This window comes from Salvelinus namaycush, chromosome 17 (genome assembly GCF_016432855.1).
Source record: "Salvelinus namaycush isolate Seneca chromosome 17, SaNama_1.0, whole genome shotgun sequence".
Lineage (NCBI taxonomy): Eukaryota > Metazoa > Chordata > Actinopteri > Salmoniformes > Salmonidae > Salvelinus > Salvelinus namaycush.
This window is the reverse complement of record NC_052323.1, coordinates 21,938,830-21,954,913: the sequence shown is the minus strand read 5'-3', so window position 1 is coordinate 21,954,913 and position 16,084 is coordinate 21,938,830. Positions and strand designations below refer to the sequence as shown.

At 42.9% G+C, this 16,084-nt stretch overlaps 1 protein-coding gene across 1 annotated transcript in view; it reads left to right on the top strand.

The window, feature by feature from the left end:
* Positions 1-16,084, top strand: part of LOC120062152 (pro-neuregulin-2, membrane-bound isoform-like) — a 34,443-nt gene that overhangs the window by 5,700 nt on the left and 12,659 nt on the right. The window contains exons 3-5 of the mRNA XM_039011958.1: positions 6,939-7,101; positions 7,269-7,387; positions 7,694-7,814. Of these exons, the coding sequence (XP_038867886.1) occupies positions 6,939-7,101; positions 7,269-7,387; positions 7,694-7,814 (403 nt within the window). The remainder of the gene's footprint in view (positions 1-6,938; positions 7,102-7,268; positions 7,388-7,693; positions 7,815-16,084) is intronic.

Genomic DNA, 16,084 nt, shown 5'->3' with positions numbered 1-16,084 from the left:
GAGAGACAGAGAGAAACAGAGACAGAGAGAGAGAGAGAGAAACAGAGACAGAGAGAGAGAGAGAGAAACAGAGACAGAGAGAGAGAGAAACAGAGACAGAGAGAGAGAGAGTGAGAGACAGAGAGACAGAGAGAAACAGAGACAGAGAGCGAGAGAGAGAAACAGAGAGAGCATGTCATGGAGGGACACATACTCGAATGCGCATCTCTCCCTCTCTTGCCTCCCTCCCTCTCTCTCTCTCTCTCTGCCTTACTCTCTCCCTCTCTCTCACTCCCTCTCCCGCTCTGGTTTCCATGGTGACAGCTGTGCGCTGCAGAAATCACACCGATCTGAGACTGAGATAGAAGTGCTTCTCACTTTCATACACACACACACACACACACACACACACACACACACACACACACACACACACACACACACACACACACACACACACACACACACACACACACACACACACACACACACACACACACTGATACATATGCAGAACGCCACCCTAACATATGTTCATACATTCACCAAACACACACAGCATTAACTACCAACATTCTGTTTCGCATATAACATATAGCTGATGAATATACTGTGGTATCGCCTTCACACCCCGGTCTATAGATCCCCTCCCTCCATGTGTCCATGTGCTTTGTTTCTCAACATGAGTTGGCTTGGCACTGTGACACACACCCTGCTGTGAACAGTCCTAATTGATTTGGCTTTCATATCACTCTCTGTTATTGAATCACGCTTACCAAAAAATCTGATCAATTTTGTTGCTGCCTTTCTCTGGAGGGAGAGAAGAAGGGGAAGAGGGGGAGAGGAGATGGAGAAGAGTGGAGGGAGGAGGGGGGAGGCAGTGTGAGCATCAGCTGACCTTGAGAGGACCCCTTGATGGAAGCCTGTGAGTGCTGGTCATGTCTGATTGGTCAGATTGTGTTCTATTCCGGCTAGGCCCTGCCCCATGTGTCCGAACAGCGGCATCCTCAGATCACTCAATGATATAGAAGGCTTGGCTCAGCAAGTTTGGTATCACACACACGCAGGTGGTGTGTCAGTGCCAGATGTGCATGTGTGCATCTGTGTACAGTGCGTAAAGTGTGTATACAATATTTCCCAGATGTCTTTGATTCATTATTAGAGAGAAAGGGAGAGGACGGTATGTGGAGAGAGAGATGCTTAAGGGGAGAGGACAGTAGAGAGAGGATCATGATGGAGAGGGTAGTATAGTGAGAGGATCACTATGGAGAGGGTATTATGGAGAGAAGATACTAATGAAGTGGGTAGTAAAGAGAGAGAGGGTAATTATGGAGAGGGTAGTATAGAGAGAGAGATGGTCATTATAGAAAGTGTAATATAGAAACAGGATTATTATGGAGAGGGTAGTATAGAGAAAGAGAGAGGATAATTATGGAGAGGGTAGTATAGAGAGAGGGGATCATTATGGAGAGGGTAGTATAGAGAGAGAAAGGATCATTGTGGAGAGGGTAGTATAGAGAGAGAGGGGATCATTATGGAGAGGGTAGTATAGAGAAAGGATCATTATGGAGAGGGTAGCATGGAGAGAGAGATGATCATTATGGAGAGGGTAGTATAGAGAGACGATCATTATGGAGAGGGTAGCATGGAGAGAGAGATGATCATTATGGAGAGGGTAGTATAGAGAGAGAGGGGATCATTGTGGAGAGGGTAGTATAGAGAGTAGAGGTCGACCGATTAATCGGAATGGCCGATTAATTAGGGCCGATTTCAAGTTTTCATAACAATCGGAAATCGGTATTTTTGGACACAGATTTTTTTTTTTTACACCTTTATTTATCCTTTATTTAACTAGGCAAGTCAGTTAAGAACACATTCTTAATTTCAATGATGGCCTAGGAACGGTGGGTTAACTGCCTTGTTCAGGGGGCAAAACAACAGATTTTTACCTTGTCAGCTCGGGGATTCAATCTTGCAACCTTACAGTTAACTAGTCCAACGCTCTAACCACCTGCCTCTCATTGCACTCCACGAGGAGCCTGCCTGTTACGCGAATGCAGTAGAAGCCAAGGTAAGTTGCTAGCTAGCTTTAAACTTATGTTAAAAAAAACAATCAATCAATCAATCATAATCACTAGTTAACTACACATGGTTGATGATATTACTAGTTTATCTAGCGTGGCCTGCGTTGCATATAATCGATGCAGTGCGCATTCGCGAAAAGGACTGTCGTTGCTCCAACGTGTACCTAACCTTAAACATCAATGCCTTTCTTCAAATCAATACGCAAGTATATATTTTTAAACCTGCATATTTAGTTAATATTGCCTGCTAACATGAATTTAGTTTAACTAGGAAAATTGTGTCACTTCTCTTGCAACAGAGTCAGGGTATATGCAGCAGTTTGGGCCGCCTGGCTCGTTGCGAACTGTGTGAAGACTATTTCTTCCTAACAAAGACAGCCAACTTCGCCAAACGGGGGATGATTTAACAAAAGCGCATTTGCGAAATAAGCACAATCGTTGCACGACTGTACCTAACCATAAACATCAATGCCTTTCTTAAAAGGCATCGATGAAAAGTATAGAGAGACGATCATTATGGAGAGGGTAGTATAGAGAGAGAGGGGATCATTATGGAGAGTGTAGTATAGAGAGAGATGAGATCCTTATGGAGAGGGTAGCATGGAGAGAGAGATGATCATTATGGAGAGGGTAGTATAGAGAGAGAGAAGATCATTATGGAGAGGGTAGTATGGAGAGACGATCATTATGGAGAGGGTAGTATAGAGAGACGATCATTATGGAGAGGGTAGTATAGAGAGAGAGAAGATCATTATGTAGAGGGTAGTATAGAGAGAGAGAAGATCATTATGTAGAGGGTAGTATAGAGAGACGATCATTATGGAGAGGGTAGTATAGAGAGAGAGAAGATCATTATGGAGAGGGTAGTATAGAGAGACGATCATTATGGAGAGGGTAGTATAGAGAGAGAGACGATCATTATGGAGAGGGTAGTATAGAGAGACGATCATTATGGAGAGGGTAGTATAGAGAGACGATCATTATGGAGAGGGTAGTATAGAGAGACGATCATTATGGAGAGGGTAGTGTGGAGAGAGAGAGGATCATTGTGGAGAGGGTAGTATAGAGAGAGAGAAAATCATTATGGAGAGGGTAGTATAGAGAGAGAGACGATCATTATGGAGAGGGTAGTATAGAGAGACGATCATTATGGAGAGGGTAGTATAGAGAGACGGTCATTATGGAGAGGGTAGTATAGAGAGAGAGAAGATCATTATGGAGAGGGTAGTGTGGAGAGAGAGAGGATCATTGTGGAGAGGGTAGTGTGGAGAGAGAGAGGATCATTGTGGAGAGGGTAGTGTGGAGAGAGAGAGAGGATCATTAAAAGAGAGAAGGCAAGATGGTGATGCAATAAGGAGGGCACTTTAACAACAGGGTTCGCTCTTGATTTTTTCTCAATTGTCGATGGACTGTGTGTGTGTGTGTGCGTGTATTCCCGTGTGTACACGTGCATGCTTGCGTGTGTCCACTTGTGTGTGTATGTGTGCATGCCTGTGTGTGTGCAGCTATTCAATCACTATGCTGCTGTTGTCTCTTGTGTTTGTATTTCCTTTGTGCTCCCCTGTTCTGGCTCATGTCAGTGTATTTCCTTTGTGCTCCCCTGTTCTGGCTCATGTCAGTGTATTTCCTTTGTCCTCCCCTGCTCTGGCTCATGTCAGTGTATTTCCTTTGTGCTCCCCTGTTCTGGCTCATGTCAGTGTATTTCCTTTGTGCTCCCCTGTTCTGGCTCATGTCAGTGTATTTCCTTTGTCCTCCCCTGCTCTGGCTCATGTCAGTGTATTTCCTTTGTGCTCCCCTGCTCTAGCTCATGTCAGTGTATTTCCTTTGTCCTCCCCTGCTCTGGCTCATGTCAGTGTATTTCCTTTGTGCTCCCCTGTTCTGGCTCATGGCAGTGTATTTCCTTTGTGCTCCCCTGCTCTGGCTCATGTCAGTGTATTTCCTTTGTCCTCCCCTGCTCTGGCTCATGTCAGTGTATTTCCTTTGTGCTCCCCTGCTCTGGCTCATGTCAGTGTATTTCCTTTGTCCTCCCCTGCTCTGGCTCATGTCAGTGTATTTCCTTTGTGCTCCCCTGCTCTGGCTCATGTCAGTGTATTTCCTTTGTGCTCCCCTGTTCTGGCTCATGTCAGTGTATTTCCTTTGTGCTCCCCTGCTCTGGCTCATGTCAGTGTATTTCCTTTGTCCTCCCCTGCTCTGGCTCATGTCAGTGTATTTCCTTTGTCCTCCCCTGCTCTGGCTCATGTCAGTGTATTTAGCTAGTTTTAGCGTGGTACCGTACTAGCTAAGCAGCCTGAAAACAATGACCAGTGAAACTGCAGTATTCTTCAATATTCTTAGCAATGATTTAGGAATCCATGTGAGTAAGTATTAGCTAGGTAGCCACTTGTTGTTCTCCTATGAAAATAACTAGCTAGCCAGCTACCTAACCTTGTTGCCCAAAGCTGACGTTATAAGCAGCCAGCTAGCTCCATTGAGGCTTGACCAGACCGGGTTATGTATTGTGAAGGTAGCCACAATAAGGATTAGTCACAATAGTGGAATTTGCAGTTCGCCTTCTAAATAAAAGTCCCTCTGAAAGTGACGCACACGGTTACTGTTGGTGGAATCATGCCATATTGAGACTAGATAATGTTAAACCAGGTTGGAGTGTTGGAATGTGGATCAATGAAATGCCGTATCAGTCTACTTGGTAACACCCACAGAACACAACTGCGAAGAGTTTACGTAAATATTAGCATTGTAGCTCTTATTGCAGGACTTTGGCTGTGGGAAATCACCTCCCCAGTCTGCCTATTGTGCATTTTGACATTCATATTGCACTGTACAGCTTTACCTAAGTATTTGGGATCAATGAAATGGGGTATCAGTCTACTTAGTACCCAAGTGCTTTTTTCGCGAAGACCTCCTAAGAGTTATCAGACTCCAAAACATCCAGGTCGTATTGTTTTTCCTCTGGAATAGTGTTCAATACTGAAAAACAGGTAGGGTTGTAGAGAACCGAGGGACCGTGAATGTAATAAGAAATCTTAGATGCTGGCTTAAGGCCGGTAGAAACCACTACAGAATGTCCGGTCAGAACAAGGATGAGGCGGATGTCCAGGTTAAGCTGAGTTTAATGGAAGAAGCACATTACACATCACACACACATCTGACCACATCACACACACATCTGCAATTCTAAAGTCGAATACATCCACAGTGTAATTTCAACAGATTTTTGTCAAATTCACAAATTATTGTCTTTTGTTGAAATTATATAAAAACATTCAAAACTCGTTTAGCATGATCAATTCCATTATGGCGCTATTTGTTTTCATTTGCATCACTTTCAGTGAGAGACTTTTATTTTGAAGGCGAACCGCAAATTACACTATTGTGGCTAATCCTTATTATGTCTAGCTTCACATAGGTGGATTCGACAATCATTAATCAAATAAGCACAGTCTTATAAATGAGGGATATTTTAGATTATGATACCTAGCTAGATAGTTAGTTAGCTAACTATAGCTACTGAAACAGATTATCTTGTTTTGCTATGTTTTTGGGGAAGAACAAATTTTGCATGCATCAGCTAGCTACCTTTTTTTTCCTGACCAGCACTGTCCCAGAGCTTGGGTAGTGTGTCTGCTCTCAAGTGAAGCAGTGACAGGTGCACTAAACAAACCTTTACCAGCATAATAGTATACATATCGGTGAACTGCTGTGACATATGAAATACGAGTGATAGTGTAATTAATGTGAAATAACTATGTAAAAAATGTATGAACGTGTTAAATTATTATGTGAGGTGCAGTCATATTCAAGTCCTGATTGGTCAACAAGCTTATATGACGCTCAAACAGTGCTATTTGATGTGTATGTTTTTTGACATGCAAAGACCCAAACGGTGTTCCATAGTGGACCTCTTTGTGCTTCCTGCTCCGGCTCATGTCAGTGTTGCAGGCTGTTATATTTTTAAGGGGAAGAGAGTGAGGGTCTCCAGAGATTCACACTGTGCTAGTTGACCAGTTGATGGCAGAGCGAGGTTGGAAAACACAGCACTCCTTATCAAAGCTCTACTGCAGAGGCTAGCTAGAAAAGCTTCAACTCCTCAAAATGCGTCCCTCTCTTTTTAAAGAGACAAAGAAATGCAAAAGGTGAAAACTGACTCTCCAGGATTCAGTTCAGTGTTAGTGTATACTGAGCTGCTCTGTAACGGAGGTGGTTTGGAACAGAGAATCAATTAGTAAAGTGTCAAGAGCCCATGTCAAAACGCCAGCTGGGGTCAGGGTTCACCTGGGGTCCTGCAGTTGATGAAGAAATAATGTTAGCCTTGTTTCTAACTTTTGCCTCTATCCTTCTTATTTTTAACTCTCTCCCTACCTACCCACCCATCTCTCTCTTTCTCTCTCTGTCTCTCTCTCTCTCTCTCTCGCTCTCTCAATTCAATTTAATTCAAAGGGCTTTATTGACATGGGAAACATATGTTTACATTGCCAAAGCAAGTGAAATAGATCATTAACAAAAGTAAAATAAACAATCAAAAATTAACTGTAAACATTACACTCACAGAAGTTCTAAAGGAACAGAGACATTTCATTCATTCATTCATTCATTCTCTCTCTCTCTCTCTCTTTCTCTCTCTCTCTCTCTCTCTCTCTCTCTCTCTCTCTCTCTCTCTTTCTCTCTGTGTCTCTCTCTCTCTATCTCTATCTCTCTATCTCTCTCTGTGTGTCTCTCTATGTGTGTCTCTCTCTCGTTCTCTCTCTCTCTTTCTGTGTGTCTCTCTCTCTCTCTCTCTGTGTCTCTCTCTCTCTATGTGTGTGTCTCTCTCTCGTTCTCTCTCTCTCTCTCTTTCTCTCTCTCTCTCTCTCTCTGTGTCTCTCTCTCTCTCCCTAGCTGCGGCCCCTAAGTTGCGGCCGATGCGGGGCCAGTCTCTAATGGAGGGGGAGAGACTGTATCTGAAGTGTGAGGCGTCAGGGAACCCCAGCCCCTCCTTCCAGTGGTACAAAGATGGCCGAGAACTCCAGAGGGGAAAAGACGTCAAAATCAAGACCAATAAGTGAGTCTCAGAGACCAGCCAACCTCCAGTCACACATTCACACACAGCAAAGTTCCAAAAATTCTATAGACACTTGTTTCTGTTTTGAACAACCATTCATATTGACTCAAAGGAATCACTCTCACTCCATGTGTCTCTCTCCTCTCTCCCTCACTCATTTTCTGAAGGAAAAACTCCAAGGTCCAGATCAACCGAGCGAGGCTGGAGGATTCTGGGAACTACACGTGTGTGGTTGAGAACACGCTGGGCCAAGAAAACGCTACGAGCGGCATCAGCGTCCAGAGCCGTGAGTCCACAGACACCATCCCCACTCTGCAGTATGACTTTCACACTCTTTCCACCTTCTTCATTAACTACCACAGACTCTGTTTTCCTTGACAACCACCATACTCTTTCTATCTTCCTTAGTTACCACCATGTTCATTCTCTCTTTCTTGACATCCACCACGGCAACGTTCTTTCCCTTTCTTCCTTAGTAACCATTTATTAACCCTCTCCATAGTGACCTCTACACTTTCCTTCTCTTCCTTAGTTACCGCCACGCTCCGCCTCTTCCTTGCTGACCCCTACTCTTACTCTCTCTCCTCCATAGTGACCACTACTCTGTCTCCGGGCTCGAGTCACGCCCGGCGCTGTAACGACACAGAGAAGTCGTACTGTGTGAACGGTGGAGACTGTTATTTCATACACGGTATAAACCAACTGTCATGCAAGTAAGTGACTGGTCCTGTCCTCCTGCTGTGTCTGTCACTATGTGGCTTAAGCTGTGTGTTGTTCACCCTGTTAACCCAATCGCCAATCTCCTTCTCCAGACACAGAATGCCAAGTGTCATCAAGCTCATTGTAAATGATCCTCTCAAGGATTAGTCTGGGTGCAACATTAAAATGCTTCCCTGTTGATTGTAAACTCATTATTCTCTCTTCACCCCTCTGTTTCTCTTCCTCTCTACAAACATGAATCTTTCCCCCATCTCTGATCTGTCCTCTTCTCGAAATCTAGGTGTCTTCCCCTTCATCTCTTTCTTCTTCTTTCTCTTCCTCTCTTCCCCTCTCTCTTTCTCTCTCTTTGTATTATTATCTCTCTCTCTAATAAATATCCAGCTCATTCCCAGACAGTTGCTAGAATGGCTGCATGCTGTTAAATGATTTTGTAGCCCAAAACATTTTTTTAAAAACAAGCACCTCACTGAGGTAATGAGGGTGGAATGCATTTACTTCTCCCAGGTCAACAAGGCCCCACAGACATCCTAAAAACTAGTTATACCTTGTTCCGTTTCGTACTACGACAGACAGCCTAAAAACTAGTTATACCTTGTTCCGTTTCGTACTGCGACAGACATCCTAAAAACTAGTTATACCTTGTTCCGTTTCGTATTACGACAGACAGCCTAAAAACTAGTTATACCTTGTTCCGTTTCGTACTACGACAGACAGCCTAAAAACTAGTTATACCTTGTTCCGTTTCATACTACGACAGACAGCCTACAAACGAGTTATACCTTGTTCCGTTTCGTACTACGACAGACAGCCTACAAACTAGTTATACCTTGTTCCGTTTCGTACTACGACAGACAGCCTACAAACTAGTTATACCTTGTTCCGTTTCGTACTACGACAGACAGCCTAAAAACGAGTTATACCTTGTTCCGTTTCGTACTACGACAGACAGCCTAAAAACGAGTTATACCTTGTTCCGTTTCGTACTGCGACAGACAGCCTAAAAACTAGTTATACCTTGTTCCGTTTCGTACTGTGACAGACAGCCTAAAAACTAGTTATACCTTGTTCCGTTTCGTACTACGACAGACAGCCTACAAACTAGTTATACCTTGTTCCGTTTCGTACTACGACAGACAGCCTAAAAACTAGTTATACCTTGTTCCGTTTCGTACTACGACAGACAGCCTAAAAACTAGTTATACCTTGTTCCGTTTCGTACTGCGACAGACAGCCTAAAAACTAGTTATACCTTGTTCCGTTTCGTACTACGACAGACAGCCTAAAAACGAGTTATACCTTGTTCCGTTTCGTACTACGACAGACAGCCTAAAAACGAGTTATACCTTGTTCCGTTTCGTACTACGACAGACAGCCTAAAAACGAGTTATACCTTGTTCCGTTTCATACTACGACAGACAGCCTACAAACGAGTTATACCTTGTTCCGTTTCGTACTACGACAGACAGCCTAAAAACTAGTTATACCTTGTTCTGTTTCGTACTACGACAGACAGCCTACAAACGAGTTATACCTTGTTCCGTTTCGTACTACGACAGACAGCCTAAAAACGAGTTATACCTTGTTCCGTTTCGTACTGCGACAGACATCCTAAAAACTAGTTATACCTTGTTCCGTTTCGTATTACGACAGAGCCTAAAAACTAGTTATACCTTGTTCCGTTTCGTACTACAACAGACAGCCTAAAAACTAGTTATACCTTGTTCCGTTTCATACTACGACAGACAGCCTACAAACGAGTTATACCTTGTTCCGTTTCGTACTACGACAGACAGCCTACAAACTAGTTATACCTTGTTCCGTTTCGTACTACGACAGACAGCCTAAAAACTAGTTATACCTTGTTCCGTTTCGTACTACGACAGACAGCCTAAAAACTAGTTATACCTTGTTCCGTTTCGTACTGCGACAGACAGCCTAAAAACTAGTTATACCTTGTTCCGTTTCGTACTGTGACAGACAGCCTAAAAACGAGTTATACCTTGTTCCGTTTCGTACTACGACAGACAGCCTACAAACTAGTTATACCTTGTTCCGTTTCGTACTACGACAGACAGCCTAAAAACGAGTTATACCTTGTTCCGTTTCGTACTACGACAGACAGCCTAAAAACGAGTTATACCTTGTTCCGTTTCATACTACGACAGACAGCCTACAAACGAGTTATACCTTGTTCCGTTTCGTACTACGACAGACAGCCTAAAAACTAGTTATACCTTGTTCTGTTTCGTACTACGACAGACAGCCTACAAACGAGTTATACCTTGTTCCGTTTCGTACTACGACAGACAGCCTAAAAACGAGTTATACCTTGTTCCGTTTCGTACTACGACAGACAGCCTACAAACTAGTTATACCTTGTTCCGTTTCGTACTACGACAAACAGCCTACAAACTAGTTATACCTTGTTCCGTTTCGTATTACGACAGACAGCCTAAAAACTAGTTATACCTTGTTCCGTTTCGTACTACGACAGACAGCCTAAAAACGAGTTATACCTTGTTCCGTTTCGTACTACGACAGACAGCCTAAAAACTAGTTATACCTTGTTCCGTTTCGTACTACGACAGACAGCCTAAAAACGAGTTATACCTTGTTCCGTTTCGTACTACGACAGACAGCCTACAAACTAGTTATACCTTGTTCCGTTTCGTACTGCGACAGACAGCCTAAAAACTAGTTATACCTTGTTCCGTTTCGTACTACGACAGACAGCCTAAAAACTAGTTATACCTTGTTCCGTTTCGTACTACGACAGACAGCCTAAAAACTAGTTATACCTTGTTCCGTTTCGTACTACGACAGACAGCCTACAAACTAGTTATACCTTGTTCCGTTTCGTACTGCGACAGACAGCCTAAAAACTAGTTATACCTTGTTCCGTTTCGTACTACGACAGACAGCCTAAAAACTAGTTATACCTTGTTCCGTTTCGTACTACGACAGACAGCCTAAAAACTAGTTATACCTTGTTCCGTTTCGTACTACGACAGACAGCCTAAAAACGAGTTATACCTTGTTCCGTTTCGTACTACGACAGACAGCCTAAAAACTAGTTATACCTTGTTCCGTTTCGTATTACGACAGACAGCCTAAAAACTAGTTATACCTTGTTCCGTTTCGTACTGCGACAGACAGCCTACAAACGAGTTATACCTTGCTCCGTTTCGTACTGTGACAGACAGCCTAAAAACGAGTTATACCTTGTTCCGTTTCGTACTACGACAGACAGCCTAAAAACGAGTTATACCTTGTTCCGTTTCGTACTACGACAGACAGCCTACAAACTAGTTATACCTTGTTCCGTTTCGTACTACGACAGACAGCCTACAAACTAGTTATACCTTGTTCCGTTTCGTATTACGACAGACAGCCTAAAAACTAGTTATACCTTGTTCCGTTTCGTAGTACGACAGACAGCCTAAAAACTAGTTATACCTTGTTCCGTTTCGTACTACGACAGACAGCCTAAAAACTAGTTATACCTTGTTCCGTTTCGTACTACGACAGACAGCCTACAAACTAGTTATACCTTGTTCCGTTTCGTACTGCGACAGACAGCCTAAAAACGAGTTATACCTTGTTCCGTTTCGTACTACGACAGACAGCCTAAAAACTAGTTATACCTTGTTCCGTTTCGTACTACGACAGACAGCCTAAAAACTAGTTATACCTTGTTCCGTTTCGTACTACGACAGACAGCCTAAAAACTAGTTATACCTTGTTCCGTTTCGTACTACGACAGACAGCCTAAAAACTAGTTATACCTTGTTCCGTTTCGTACTACGACAGACAGCCTAAAAACGAGTTATACCTTGTTCCGTTTTGTACTGTGACAGACAGCCTAAAAACGAGTTATACCTTGTTCCGTTTCGTACTACGACAGACAGCCTAAAAGCTAGACTTAGTTATACCTTGTTCCGTTTCGTACTACGACAGACAGCCTAAAAACGAGTTATACCTTGTTCCGTTTCGTACTACGACAGACAGCCTAAAAACTAGTTATACCTTGTTCCGTTTCGTACTGTGACAGACAGCCTAAAAACGAGTTATACCTTGTTCCGTTTCATACTACGACAGACATCCTAAAAACGAGTTATACCTTGTTCCGTTTCGTACTGTGACAGACAGCCTAAAAACGAGTTATACCTTGTTCCGTTTCGTACTGTGACAGACAGCCTAAAAACGAGTTATACCTTGTTCCGTTTCGTACTACGACAGACAGCCTACAAACTAGTTATACCTTGTTCCGTTTCGTACTACGACAGACAGCCTACAAACTAGTTATACCTTGTTCCGTTTCGTATTACGACAGACAGCCTAAAAACTAGTTATACCTTGTTCCGTTTCGTACTACGACAGACAGCCTAAAAACGAGTTATACCTTGTTACGTTTCGTACTACGACAGACAGCCTAAAAACTAGTTATACCTTGTTCCGTTTCGTACTACGACAGACAGCCTAAAAACGAGTTATACCTTGTTCCGTTTCGTACTACGACAGACAGCCTAAAAACGAGTTATACCTTGTTCCGTTTCGTACTACGACAGACAGCCTAAAAACGAGTTATACCTTGTTCCGTTTCGTACTACGACAGACAGCCTAAAAACGAGTTATACCTTGTTCCGTTTCGTACTACGACAGACAGCCTACAAACGAGTTATACCTTGTTCCGTTTCGTACTACGACAGACAGCCTACAAACTAGTTATACCTTGTTCCGTTTCGTATTACGACAGACAGCCTAAAAACTAGTTATACCTTGTTCCGTTTCGTACTACGACAGACAGCCTAAAAACGAGTTATACCTTGTTCCGTTTCGTACTACGACAGACAGCCTAAAAACTAGTTATACCTTGTTCCGTTTCGTACTACGACAGACAGCCTAAAAACGAGTTATACCTTGTTCCGTTTCGTACTACGACAGACAGCCTACAAACTAGTTATACCTTGTTCCGTTTCGTACTGCGACAGACAGCCTAAAAACGAGTTATACCTTGTTCCGTTTCGTACTACGACAGACAGCCTACAAACTAGTTATACCTTGTTCCGTTTCGTACTACGACAGACAGCCTAAAAACTAGTTATACCTTGTTCCGTTTCGTACTACGACAGACAGCCTAAAAACGAGTTATACCTTGTTCCGTTTCGTACTACGACAGACAGCCTAAAAACTAGTTATACCTTGTTCCGTTTCGTACTACGACAGACAGCCTAAAAACTAGTTATACCTTGTTCCATTTCGTACTACGACAGACAGCCTAAAAACTAGTTATACCTTGTTCCGTTTCGTACTACGACAGACAGCCTAAAAACTAGTTATACCTTGTTCCGTTTCGTACTACGACAGACAGCCTAAAAACTAGTTATACCTTGTTCCGTTTCGTACTACGACAGACAGCCTAAAAACTAGTTATACCTTGTTCCGTTTCGTACTACGACAGACAGCCTAAAAACTAGTTATACCTTGTTCCGTTTCGTACTACGACAGACAGCCTAAAAACGAGTTATACCTTGTTCCGTTTCGTACTGTGACAGACAGCCTAAAAACGAGTTATACCTTGTTCCGTTTCGTACTACGACAGACAGCCTAAAAGCTAGACTTAGTTATACCTTGTTCCGTTTCGTACTGTGACAGACAGCCTAAAAACTAGTTATACCTTGTTCCGTTTCGTACTACGACAGACAGCCTAAAAACTAGTTATACCTTGTTCCGTTTCGTACTACGACAGACAGCCTACAAACGAGTTATACCTTGTTTCGTACTACGACAGACAGCCTAAAAACTAGTTATACCTTGTTCCGTTTCGTACTACGACAGACAGCCTACAAACTAGTTATACCTTGTTCCGTTTCGTACTGCGACAGACAGCCTAAAAACGAGTTATACCTTGTTCCGTTTCGTACTACGACAGACAGCCTAAAAACTAGTTATACCTTGTTCCGTTTCGTACTGTGACAGACAGCCTAAAAACGAGTTATACCTTGTTCCGTTTCATACTACGACAGACAGCCTAAAAACGAGTTATACCTTGTTCCGTTTTGTACTACGACAGACAGCCTAAAAACGAGTTATACCTTGTTCCGTTTCGTACTGTGTCAGACAGCCTAAAAATGAGTTATACCTTGTTCCGTTTCGTACTACGACAGACAGCCTACAAACTAGTTATACCTTGTTCCGTTTCGTACTGTGACAGACAGCCTAAAAACGAGTTATACCTTGTTCCGTTTCGTACTACGACAGACAGCCTAAAAACGAGTTATACCTTGTTCCGTTTCGTACTGTGACAGACAGCCTAAAAACGAGTTATACCTTGTTCCGTTTCGTACTACGACAGACAGCCTAAAAACGAGTTATACCTTGTTCCGTTTCGTACTACGACAGACAGCCTACAAACTAGTTATACCTTGTTCCGTTTCGTACTACGACAGACAGCCTACAAACTAGTTATACCTTGTTCCGTTTCGTATTACGACAGACAGCCTAAAAACTAGTTATACCTTGTTCCGTTTCGTACTGCGACAGACAGCCTAAAAACTAGTTATACCTTGTTCCGTTTCGTACTACGACAAACAGCCTAAAAACGAGTTATACCTTGTTCCGTTTCGTACTACGACAGACAGCCTAAAAACTAGTTATACCTTGTTCCGTTTCGTACTACGACAGACAGCCTAAAAACGAGTTATACATTGTTCCGTTTCGTACTACGACAGACAGCCTAAAAACTAGTTATACCTTGTTCCGTTTCGTACTACGACAGACAGCCTACAAACTAGTTATACCTTGTTCCGTTTCGTACTGCGACAGACAGCCTAAAAACGAGTTATACCTTGTTCCGTTTCGTACTACGACAGACAGCCTAAAAACTAGTTATACCTTGTTCCGTTTCGTACTACGACAGACAGCCTAAAAACGAGTTATACCTTGTTCCGTTTCGTACTACGACAGACAGCCTAAAAACGAGTTATACCTTGTTCCGTTTCGTACTACGACAGACAGCCTAAAAACGAGTTATACCTTGTTCCGTTTCGTACTACGACAGACAGCCTACAAACGAGTTATACCTTGTTCCGTTTCGTACTACGACAGACAGCCTACAAACTAGTTATACCTTGTTCCGTTTCGTACTACGACAGACAGCCTACAAACGAGTTATACCTTGTTCCGTTTCGTACTGCGACAGACAGCCTAAAAACTAGTTATACCTTGTTCCGTTTCGTACTACGACAGACAGCCTAAAAACGAGTTATACCTTGTTCCGTTTCGTACTGCGACAGACAGCCTAAAAACGAGTTATACCTTGTTCCGTTTCGTACTACGACAGACAGCCTAAAAACGAGTTATACCTTGTTCCGTTTCGTACTACGACAGACAGCCTAAAAACGAGTTATACCTTGTTCCGTTTCGTACTACGACAGACAGCCTAAAAACGAGTTATACCTTGTTCCGTTTCGTACTACGACAGACAGCCTAAAAACGAGTTATACCTTGTTCCGTTTCGTACTACGACAGACAGCCTAAAAACGAGTTATACCTTGTTCCGTTTCGTACTACGACAGACAGCCTACAAACGAGTTATACCTTGTTCCGTTTCGTACTACGACATACAGCCTAAAAACGAGTTATACCTTGTTCCGTTTCGTACTGCGACAGACAGCCTAAAAACGAGTTATACCTTGTTCCGTTTCGTACTACGACAGACAGCCTAAAAACGAGTTATACCTTGTTCCGTTTCGTACTACGACAGACAGCCTAAAAACGAGTTATACCTTGTTCCGTTTCGTACTACGACAGACAGCCTAAAAACGAGTTATACCTTGTTCCGTTTCGTACTACGACAGACAGCCTAAAAACGAGTTATACCTTGTTCCGTTTCGTACTACGACAGACAGCCTAAAAACGAGTTATACCTTGTTCCGTTTCGTACTACGACAGACAGCCTACAAACGAGTTATACCTTGTTCCGTTTCGTACTACGACATACAGCCTACAAACGAGTTATACCTTGTTCCGTTTCGTACTACGACAGACAGCCTAAAAACTAGTTATACCTTGTTCCGTTTCATACTACGACAGACAGCCTACAAACTAGTTATACCTTGTTCCGTTTCGTACTGCGACAGACAGCCTATTTTAAAGATCTGAAGGAAAACCTTATGAGGTGTTTGGGTGCTGGCTGATACCCTAACCTACACAGAACACTACACTGTCAGGCTGTGGGAGGTAGATGTGTATCCAGCCATGT